Source organism: Struthio camelus, chromosome 4, assembly GCF_040807025.1.
Source record: "Struthio camelus isolate bStrCam1 chromosome 4, bStrCam1.hap1, whole genome shotgun sequence".
Lineage (NCBI taxonomy): Eukaryota > Metazoa > Chordata > Aves > Struthioniformes > Struthionidae > Struthio > Struthio camelus.
This window is the reverse complement of record NC_090945.1, coordinates 75,883,455-75,894,251: the sequence shown is the minus strand read 5'-3', so window position 1 is coordinate 75,894,251 and position 10,797 is coordinate 75,883,455. Positions and strand designations below refer to the sequence as shown.

Here is a 10,797-nt window from a genome sequence, read left to right as displayed (position 1 = left end):
AGGATAGTGATAGGAACCGAGCGATCAATTTAACGCCACTTTTTCGGCATGGAGAAAGACGAGACGATTCCCCTTCCCAGAAAGGCGTTGCTGCTCGCAGCACGGGGAGGTTAAACGCCTCCTGCAAGGATCCAGGCTCCAAACATCCCGCGCGGTCCCTTAAAAGCAGAGCGGATCAGGGGTTAGGTAGCGCTAAAGCCTGTCTTTCATTTCGCCTCGATTTTACGACACATTGAGGCAGCGCTGATGGAGGGAGAGGAAGAGGAGACATCAAACAAAAGCAAGGTAATTGCATTCACATTGCAGGCAGGCTCGCCCCAGCCCTTGCAGGGCTGTCGGGCCGGGCGGAGGTGGCAGGAGCTGTCGGCCCGGCGTTGCAAGGCGCTGCCCTCGGCGGAGCCACTTGTCACACACATACACGTACATGCCTTCAGGAGACTCAGCCTAAAAACAGAGCCGTCCCGCCACTCCTTCCCTCCTGAGCCCGGCCCGGCACCGCGGATCCCGGTTTCACAGCGGTCGCGCAATGACGCGCGCGTCGAGCAAACGCTGCCGAGGCTCAGGGCCGTCGGAGATGGTAACGGGGCAATTAGGGGGGTCGGTACCCGCCCCGCCAGGCTCCGTCCCTGCGGGGCATCTCGTGCCAGCCCTCGGCATGGACGGGGACTGCTTAACCGGAGACACCCCGCCAACAAAATATTTTGGCTGCGCTACTCCAGGATCCGCAGGCCGCAACCTCAGCAGTAACTCGTGGTAAGGCGCTTTGGTCCTGAGGGTCTCCTGAGACCATCTGAGAAAAATGTGTCTGAGAATAAAACAGATCCGGTAAAGAGGAAATACGGAGCGCACAGTCTGTAGCCTAAACTTGACCCTAAACCCGCCAGGATTAACCGAAAACACTGGGAAATCTTTTCTAACCGGCCAGAGGAAGGTAGGAGCTCGCTGCCCCGTGAAAAACTCCCCACTCTTAGCTATATCTCTCTGCAAAAAAAGTTTGTCGCCGCCAAGAAAGCGACGGCTGTCGGGGATAAGGCGATGGGGGCAGAGAGGTGCCGTGTCCTGCCTCTGCCCCGGCCGCACCAGCCCCGTCGTGGGGCCCGGTGAGTCCCAACGGGGCCGCCCCTCGCCCGCCGGGCCGGGGGTCCTTGGCCGAGGGGGGGTGGGGGCCATGCCAGCGGTGTCTCTGCGGTGGGAAAGGGCCCCCGAGCCCCCTCCCCCCCCGGGCAGGGCACACAGCGGGTGATGGCACACGGGGGTGAGTACCAGCCAGCCCAGGTTTGTCCCCCGGTCCGGGTCGGCGGCCGCGCAGGGCAGGGAACAAACCTGACCCGGCCCCTCTGTTTCTTTTTGGAAATAAATTTGTGAAAATACCATTTCTTGCAGTCTATGCAGAGCTGGTTGGCTACCGTGAAACCTCCATTAAAGGCCAGTCCTTTTTCCTGGAGTTCACTGCAGCCACCCAGCTCTGTGCAGAGCGCAAGAAATGGTATTTTCATCCCCATAATATGCACGAGCAGTGTAAAGTGTTTGTGGTCGTGTTACTATAGCTATGTAAAACTGCATATACATATTCACAAGCATAAAAATACTCTATATACACACACATACACGTACACACATATAATGTATTTTCAGAGAGAGAATTGCATTCATACTCATTATGCGTTTCAGTAATATGTCTGCATATACTTGACTTTCATGCACTTAGATGGGCACACCAGACAATTATATATTATATTAGAGAAATATGGAGGGGGGAAAAGGAGAGAAAATCTGTTGCACTATCTCTATATGGAAAGCAAAGTAATGACTACACTATAGGAACATTTTGTAAAATATAGGCACGGGCTACGTACGTATTGTTTGCACATTGTATATAAAAACTGTAGAAGTAAGCAGGGTCCACGTTTTCATCATTTATTCTCGAAAGCACGCGTCTGCCAATGAAACAGAGCAAATGCTTTTTTAGCATACATCGGTCAGACTCGTATTTCCTGTCTATCAACACACGCCAAGATGCCCAGAGCATGAAAGAAAGGTAAGTTAGCATCACTCCTTTCCAACAAGTGATGAATACACTTTCTCCCTGTTCACAGTTCACCAGAATCCTCCTGGGTCTATCTCCAGATAGGACTGAAGCCCAAACATACTGCTGCATATTCTTGCTTTTTGAGGGTTCATTTCAGAGCTCTGGTATTTGCATTTTTCTGGGGCTGCGTAGAGTGGGAATATTCTTTTTTTTTTTTCCTAAATAGGCCCTGATCACTCCATCCCTTCACCCTCTCCGTGCTCGGGGAAGTCCCGTGGGAGCCGGGTTCAAACACCGCCGCCTCCCGCTGTCCGCCCAGAGCGGGAACATCTCAGAGGCTTCTGCCGGGCAGCGAACAGCCACACCAGTCCCCAAAATTCACAAGCGGCAGGGGAGGTGGGGCCTGGGGAAGGCTTGCTTGCCCAGAAATATTGCAAGCCGGGGACAAGCAGGAATATCCCTGTAGCGGAGGAGGAGGACAGAGAAGGAGAAGGCAAGTTGCCTTGCAGGCGAGCATCGCATCTGTCCAAGGCGCAGGGTCGTGCAAGGTGACCCGAGTTTCTAACCAGCGCTCGCAAAAGCAGACGGCAGTGACTTGAATGAGGATGTTTGAGGGCATCTGTGTACTCACCCAAACCGCCCCGGATCTCCGACGTGTGCTCCGGATCGGCTGGTCCCTCTGCAAACCTGGTTCACCTGGTCCAAAGGAAAAAGGCAGAGAGCAACTCGGCGCCCCGCAGCGAGGGGCAGGTGTGAGGGTTTGCTGGGGGTCCCGGTCCCGAGCCGGACACACCAGAAGGGCCAGGAAAAGGGGACACACACGGAGGGCGGTTTTACGGCTTTCTCTGAAGTAGAATCACAATGATAACACTAATAAAAAAAAAGCCGGACTGTGGAGTGTTAACCCTCGGAGCGATGGGTTTTCTATTAGAGTGGGCAGCGCCGCGCATCCGCCTCCCGTCCGGGGCGGCGGAGAAAGGGCTGGCGCTTTTTTATAAATACATTGTATATATGTCTGTGCGCGTGTGTATTGTATGCATACATACACACACACATACATATACACGCACACACAAGCACACACACACACACATATATATACACAAATGAAAAGATGAAATGGCACCGGCCAGGCTAGAAAAGCAACGCGGCCGCGGCAGACCCTGCAGGCAAGGGTCACAGGGGTCCCCGCCAGGCACAGCCCCCTCCGCCAGCGGGGTGGTGCGCGGCCGCGGAGCGGCAGGCTCAGACACTGGAGGGCACAGGGCAGGCGGAGGGCAGTGAGATCCCCCCTCCCCTCCCCGCGGTGCCAATGCTCCAACCCGAGGGTCCAAAGCAGGGAAGGGGGGATCCTCACCGCTCCGCCGGGAGCCCGCGGCCGTGGCCGGCAGGGGTCCGCGAGGCGACCTGGCGGAGCCCGGTACGCGCCCTCCGGGCGGCGGAGGGCAAATCTCCTCCGTCCGCTGCCGCCGCCGCCTTAGACATAAAAGCGGCGCCGCCGCCGCCGCGGCGAGCGCACGGCCGCGCTTCGCGGGGGGTTGGGGGGGGAGTGAGGGGGAATGATTATTATTAATGATATTAATATTAGCGCGATGTTCGGGGCGCCGATTGGCTGGCTGGGATGCCCGCTGAGCGGGTAGCGGCCAATGGGAGAGCCGGGACCGGTCGTGGCCAAGGTCCCCCCCGCCCCCCCAAGCCGCGGCCCGTGAGCTGGGGCCGGGCGCTCCCCTCCCCCCCGCCCCCCCCCCCCCGCGCCGGGATTTGCTCCCTAATTGACCTAAATCAGGAGCTCGTGAGCGGCAGCCCCGCGGCGGCGGGCGGGCGCGCACACGCGCACACACGCACACGCGCGCACACACACACATACACACACGCACACGCACGCGCGCACACACGCGCGCACGCAGCGCCCGACCCCAGCCCTCCCCAGCTCCTCGCAAGCCGTCGCCCTGCTCTTCCCGTGCGGAAATCCCATTTGCCGCGCCGCTCCGCCAATCGGAGAATTTCCCCTCGCTTGTAAAACGTTTAACTTGCATGACATTTTTATTTCGTTATTATCGTTTTCGCACAGAATCTGGCGCCTCCGATGGGTTGCCGGGCTGCTTTTTTTTTTCTCTCCTCTCCATTCCCTTCCCCTCCTCCCCCTCCCCCCTCCCCTCCTAGCATGCAGGAAATGATGGCAAACCGCGATCTGAAATGATTACTCCGGAAAAAAAACCTTTTATACCAGGAGAGCATCCACGGGGCTAGGCAGAGCAAGGAGGCGGCTGCTGGGCAGCGGCGGGCCGCCGAGCCGAGGAGCCAGCCGCGGAGGAGCCGGCACCTCCGCTCCCTCCCTCCTCCTCCCCCCCCCGGGGGGGGCTCTCGCCACGATGCCGGACGAAGCCACGGAGAGCGCCAGCTCCACCTCCGCCCGCGTCTCGTCCTTCTTCATCGAGGACCTGCTGGGCCCGGCGGGCGCGGCGGGCGGCGGGGCGCGGCGGGCGGCGGGGCGCGGCGCGGCGGCGGCGGGCGGCGGCGGCCGCGGGGCACCGCGCTGCGGGCCGCGCTCCCCGCTGCGCCTCGGCGCCCCGGGCTGCCCCCTCCGCGACGCCGCCGTCGGCTGGTACCGCCGAGCGCACGCCGCCTTCCTGGGCTGCGCCAGCCCCGACAGTAAGTCGCCTTCCCCTACCCCTCGTTGCCGCTCCCCCCTCGGTAGTGGCTCCTCGGTGGGTCTTTCCCCCTCTCCCTCCCCCGCAGCCCCCGGCCTCGCCGCGGTCCCGCGGACGCGGAGGGAGAGGCACCGGGGTCCGCAGAGCTGGCCCTTGGCGCCCCTCGCCCGGCCTCCCCGCTCTGGGCTGCTCAGAGCAAATCTCCGGAAATGCTCGAAGTGTGGCAGATACCTGGAGCCTCACCTCCGCCTGCTGCTCTCCCCAAAATATAAACAGTGTTAGGGCTGTTTGCTTGCGTGCCCTTTTTTTTTTTTTTTTGGCTTGTTTGTTTGCTTTTTTTTCCCCCTCTTTTTTTAATTTTTTTTTTATTTTGAGAAGGCACAGTAGCTGTTTTGGAAGCCCTAACAATCCGGAAAGCCAGGTCTGTAGGCGCAGGCCACCGTTCCCAGTAGCCCAGCAGTGGGTTTGGACACCTAGAGCCGATGCCGGGCTCGGGCCCCCGCGTGTCCCCCCGGGCTGCCCCTCTGCCCCCAGGCCGGGCCGGCTCCGCTCGCCCCGGCCAGCGCAGCCCCGCACAGCGCGGCGCGGAGCGGGCGGGCCGGCTCCGCCGCGGCCTCTGTCACCTCGGGCTCCTGCGGGAAAACGCTCTGGAGAAATAGCGTGTGTTCCCGGGCAAAAATCGACATAGGAAAAAGTTTATGGGCCGCGATCAGCGGTTATTTTTATCCTGAAAGAAAAAAAATATCGTCCCTCAGCACATCTCCTTGATTCTATAGCAGCCTGTGGAGTTCACCTGATTACTCAGTAAGGGGAAAAAAATGTGATTTACAACCCAAAGAGTTTGTTTTTACCGTGATGAGTTTACTGATATTTTTAAATTCTCTCAAAAGTAACTTTAGAAAAGAGAAAATAACACCTGAAACAGCTATCTTGTTTTTCTAGTCTACTTTTTTTTTCCTTTTTTTTTTTTAATCTGTACTGTCAATACTAGGAAAGGTTTTTCAATATAAATACAAGAAATATTTTACTTCTTTAAAACTCCAATTAGAAATTACAATATTGGAATCTCCACGGAGGGGTGTTGAGAAGTAATGTCACAATATTATAGCAGTTGATCCAACCGATTGGGTTTATCAAGTGCCAAATACTGTGAAGCGAGAAATATTTCTCCTCCTCCTCCCTTTTATATATACACACACTCCGGTATCCTTACGTATGCACTTGTAAATACATACGAGTGTGTATGTATATATATATAAATATATGTGTAAACGTGCACGTGGATCTATAAATATGTGTAGACGTTTTATATGTGTGTACGCATATATTTATATATGTACAAACTCTTATATTTATATATGAAAGTATACTCATGTTTGTCTATATACCGGATGTATATGCCTATATACTTATATAGAGAGACTTTTATCTATATACTTATATACTTACCTATCTACATATATATAATATATAACCTGTATATACTTTTAAATACATAATTTTATTATATTTATATAGGCTTTTATGTGTGTGTATGTACGCGCATATCTTTTTATATATTTATACATAAATACGTGTGTGCGTGTGTGCATGTTTACACACAGATGTACTAGAGCTTGTGTAAAACACAGCCCCCGAGTTTCTACGAGAGAAATTACTGTCCGGTTGAGTGGCCCGGGAGCCGACCTGAGCGTCCCTGTCCTTACTTTTACCGCAGTCCCATTATTTTCCAACCCGGGGATTTCGGGGCTCGGCTGGCCGCCGTGCCCCGGCCGGGCTCCGCGCCCCGTCCCCCCGAGGGCAGGCGCGGAGCAGCCCGGGGCCGTCGGCGGCAGCCGACCATGTCCCTCTCTCCGCAGCCAGCGACCGCGACTCGCCCGAGCCGGCCGAGGAGGCGGCGGCGGAGCGGGCGAGCGGCGGCGGCGGCCGGGCGGCGGCGGCGCGAGGCCCCGCGGAGGGGCGGCCGGGACCCGGCGGCCGCGAGGAGGAGGAGGAGCGCGGCGAGGAGCCCGGCGGGCCGGAGCAGCGCGCCGCCGGCCGCAAGAAGAAGACGCGCACCGTCTTCAGCCGCAGCCAGGTCTTCCAGCTGGAGTCCACCTTCGACGTGAAGCGCTACCTGAGCAGCTCGGAGCGCGCCGGCCTGGCCGCCTCGCTGCACCTCACCGAGACCCAGGTGAAGATCTGGTTCCAGAACCGCCGCAACAAGTGGAAAAGACAGCTGGCCGCCGACCTGGAGGCGGCCAACATCTCCCACTCGGCCCAAAGGATAGTGAGGGTCCCCATCCTGTACCACGAGAACTCTCCGGCGAGCGCCCTGGGCTTCGCCTTGCCTCACATGTCGCCCCCCTTGGTGGGCTTTTCTAACGCTGTCAGTTACCCCCTGGGCAGCTTCCCCGCCGCCTCCCTCCCCTTCCTACGGTCGCAGATGACAGGACTCGTTTGAATGCCCACCTGTGCCGGGATCGCTGTCCCCTCGTCCTCTCGCCAGGCTTCCAGCTCCACCCCACTTCCTCCCCAAACGGTGTATTTCCACTTAAACGTTTCTCGAATTTCTGCTTTTTGACTTTTTTAAACGTGCAATAAACTTACTTTGGGGTAACTCGAAACAGAAAAAAAAAAAAAAACACAGCAGAAGGAAAGAAAGGAAAAGGACTACAAGGACCGTAGGGACGAGCAGAGAGCTGGTCCGCCGGGGTCTCTGCCTGTCACACATCCAAAGAAAATGCAGTCTCGTGGCAAAGACGGGGTCCCTGCCTCCCCGCACGCTGCACGCCGCAGGAGCGACAACCCGGTGGCACCCCCTCGGGTTGCAGAAACTTTCCTTTCCCGTGGGCTCACAGCAGACCCACAGCCAAATCCTGCCCCGCAGAGCTGGCCGACGAATGTAAAGGACTCGGCCGGGCCCGGTGCCGTCGAGGGGGGAAGCGGCGCCAGAGCTGGGCGAGGAGAAGCTCGCCGGCGGCAGCAGCCGCCCCGACCCCAGCGCCGTCGGGCCCCGCCGCTACCGCTGGGATCAGCCCGTCCCTTCGCGAGCTGCCGCGGATCCCGCTGCCAGCAGCTCCTCCAGCGCCCTTTGTTTGAGCCTTTCGGCCCGTACAGATTTCCACCCCCCCCCTTCGGTGACCATCCATGTTATTTTCACACGATCAATACCCGAGCATGGGCTGATGCCCCGTGGTCCTCAAAGCAGCCTTCTTGATTTGACACAACGTGAAGGCAGATTGTGCAGATGAATTCGCCCCGCTGAAATCAGAGCTGTAAGGATTTTGTTTCTTTGTTTTCGTTTTATTTCCCTAACAAACTATCAACTGAAATTCACGGTGGGAAAAAAAAAATCTGCATACGGTGTTTTAACAGCTGGATTTGCCACGTATGTGGGTCTCCTGACGAGGCTGAGGAAAAATACCTCTCAGTTTTTCTATCTCTTACGTGATCGGTTTATGTAATCGACTGATAGTCCGCACTGGCAATTAAAAAAGAAAGCAAGAAAAATAGTCAGGTGGCGACAGGCTGGGGAGTTGTATGGCTAGTTATGCAAGCTAAACTGTAATGAGATATTATATCAAGTATTATGCATGCTAAGCTATTTTTCCTTAATAACTATTTTATTTCCCCCTCTCTATCCACTGTTAAAATGAATACCGGGTAAATTATTATTTCTAAAGGTTTGAATTACTTTAACTGAATATTAAGGGAAAAAAAATGACCTTATAAAACACAGCCTTGTTGGAAGGTACGTTTTAGGGAAAATCAGATGCAATTTAACAGACCAGCTTGGAGCAGGGAAAGCTAGATCGTGGATCTGTTGGGGTGCATGCATGCGGACCTTTCCCCAGTGAAGAAAAAGAAATCTAATTATTACTATTTCCTATGGTTTGAATTATATTTGGAGCAATTTCATGCTTTCCTGTTATGAAATCGGTCAGCGAGATACAACGGAGCTTAAGCTTTGATGCAAAATGTGAAAGAAGGTGCAGTGACGGATTACAACGTCTCAATAGCTTTTTTTGCTTCGGCCTGAAACTCGGCTCTGGGCATCAGCCTGCAGAGTTGAAGTCAGGACCCTGAAAGCCTCAAAATCACTCAAGAACGAATACACACACACACACACACACACATATATATATATATATATATGTGTGTGTGTGTGTGTGTGTATATACATATATATGTGTGTGTATATGTATGTATATACATATATATGTGTGTGTATATGTATGTATATTCCGAGTTCGTGAGAAAAGTTCCAACTTGTCGGGACGCTCGTTTCGGCTTGGAAAGACAAACAGTTGGGAGCTGTATTTCAACTACTCTGAAAAAAAAAAACACCCACAAACCCTGTCTGACACCAGGAGACCTTCGCCAGCTGTTTTGCTTGCATATCAGTTAAATATCCACCTTTGGGGCGAAAGCTTCTAAAATCTGGTGATCCGTTACCGGAAAGTGCAACAAGGACTGGGGGGAGCGGTGAAGTTTGGGATCGCAGCCTGCCGGTGCCTCAAACAGCCTCCGGCAGCTGCGGCGAGCTCAGCCCGGGGCTCACTTTCGCCTCTCGGTGCGCCAGGGATGTGACTTCGGGCAGGGTTTCCTCCTCCCTGTGCCCAGCACCTGAGCTGACACCTTTCAGAGCGCTGTTGTTACGTCTGGAAAATAACGTCCAGGTCATTTCCCCCGTCATATCCAACCCTACGGATCTCCCAGCGTTTCTTACTGGAGTGAAATTCCGACTCGCATCAACCATATCAGAGTAGATTGTAATCCAACGCGAAACTTCACACGCCTGCCACTCTCCACATGCCTTTTCTTTGGAGTAACGTATGAGATTATCATCCTTCTGATTCTACTAAATATTCTTTTCTTGAAGTTAAGGAACTGGTAGGGCTAAATGATCAATCGGATTTTTAAAATGTGTTTTGACATTAGTTTGTTTGTTTTTTAAAGACGTGCTGATTATATCAATAAACAGATTTTTTTTTTCATACACTGTATTTGTAACTTATGATCATAGCAAAATATTAAAAGGTACAAGACGTGAATTCATCTAAGAAAAAGTGCTTACTTATGCCTTATTCTGTACATGCAGGGACTGCTTTATAGTGAATTATTAAAAGTATGTACTAAAAGTGGGAACAAATATGCACCTCAGGTTTCTTTAACTCATAGCTTTTTTAATGGTCCTCTTCACTGTTGCTGAGATGCTGAGGACCTCTTCACAATGTTGCTGTTCAAGAGCATTCTGCAGGATTCAGAGAAATACCTAGCAGAAGACGTAGTCACTGAAAAACTAACATTTATATTCATGAATGTACTTTGACCGCTTTAATGCAGGCCAAAAAAAATTCACAAATCAAGACAACCTATTTCTCGCAGTTTTATTCCCTGTATATATTTTTACTAAACAAATTAAAGAGGTAAGAGTCACGCTTTGTATTTCTGCAAATAGAATGTTTTGGGAAGAAACATGTTGACAGACTGTAAAGCTCAAAGAAGTTTCGCAAAGGCTGTTTGTGACATATAGAGACATACGTTGCTGCTTTATAGATCAAAGCAACCTCAGAATAGCTTTAAGATAAATCCAGTTATACTACAGCTGTAATATTATTATGCAGCATAAATCCTTGTCTGTTGACATTTATTTAATGAATGTTGCTACAACAGCTTAGCTAGATGGCACTCCAGAGGCGAGGCAAAGGAAAACCTTGCCAGATCGCTTACAAAGATAACTTGTGTTTATTGGATGTTAATAAAAATAATTAGTAAAAAAAAAAAAACTAAGCAAACCAAACGAAAATCAAAATACCATCTGAACTGATCTTCTGAAATAAATTCTTGGTACAGCTGCTGTAAGATGTTATTATTAATTACATTTTGAATGAAAATGATCAATACGCTGAAAAGCACCTTGTTAAATGGCTACTTTGCAAATGGTACATTGCTCACCGGCTTAAGATGGCCTATAACTTTTCTCATAGGCATGTATCTAAAATATTCATGCAAATCAATGCTTGATAAATCTCATAGGTGCGCGCTGGCTCCACGGTCGAACAACACATTTGGATCGATTTTTTTTTCTTCTGTACTACATTATCTTGGAATAGACCGTCTCTTTTCTCTCTG

The 10,797-nt window shown here is 52.5% G+C and overlaps 1 protein-coding gene across 1 annotated transcript; it reads left to right on the top strand.

Moving 5' to 3' along the window:
* The first annotated feature begins 4,401 nt into the window (after positions 1-4,401).
* HMX1 (H6 family homeobox 1) lies at positions 4,402-7,270 on the top strand. Its single transcript, XM_068941033.1, has 2 exons — positions 4,402-4,681; positions 6,540-7,270. The coding sequence occupies exons 1-2, from the start codon at positions 4,402-4,404 to the stop codon at positions 7,121-7,123; spliced, it is 864 nt and encodes a 287-aa protein (XP_068797134.1). The 3' UTR covers positions 7,124-7,270.
* Positions 7,271-10,797: the final 3,527 nt, after the last annotated feature.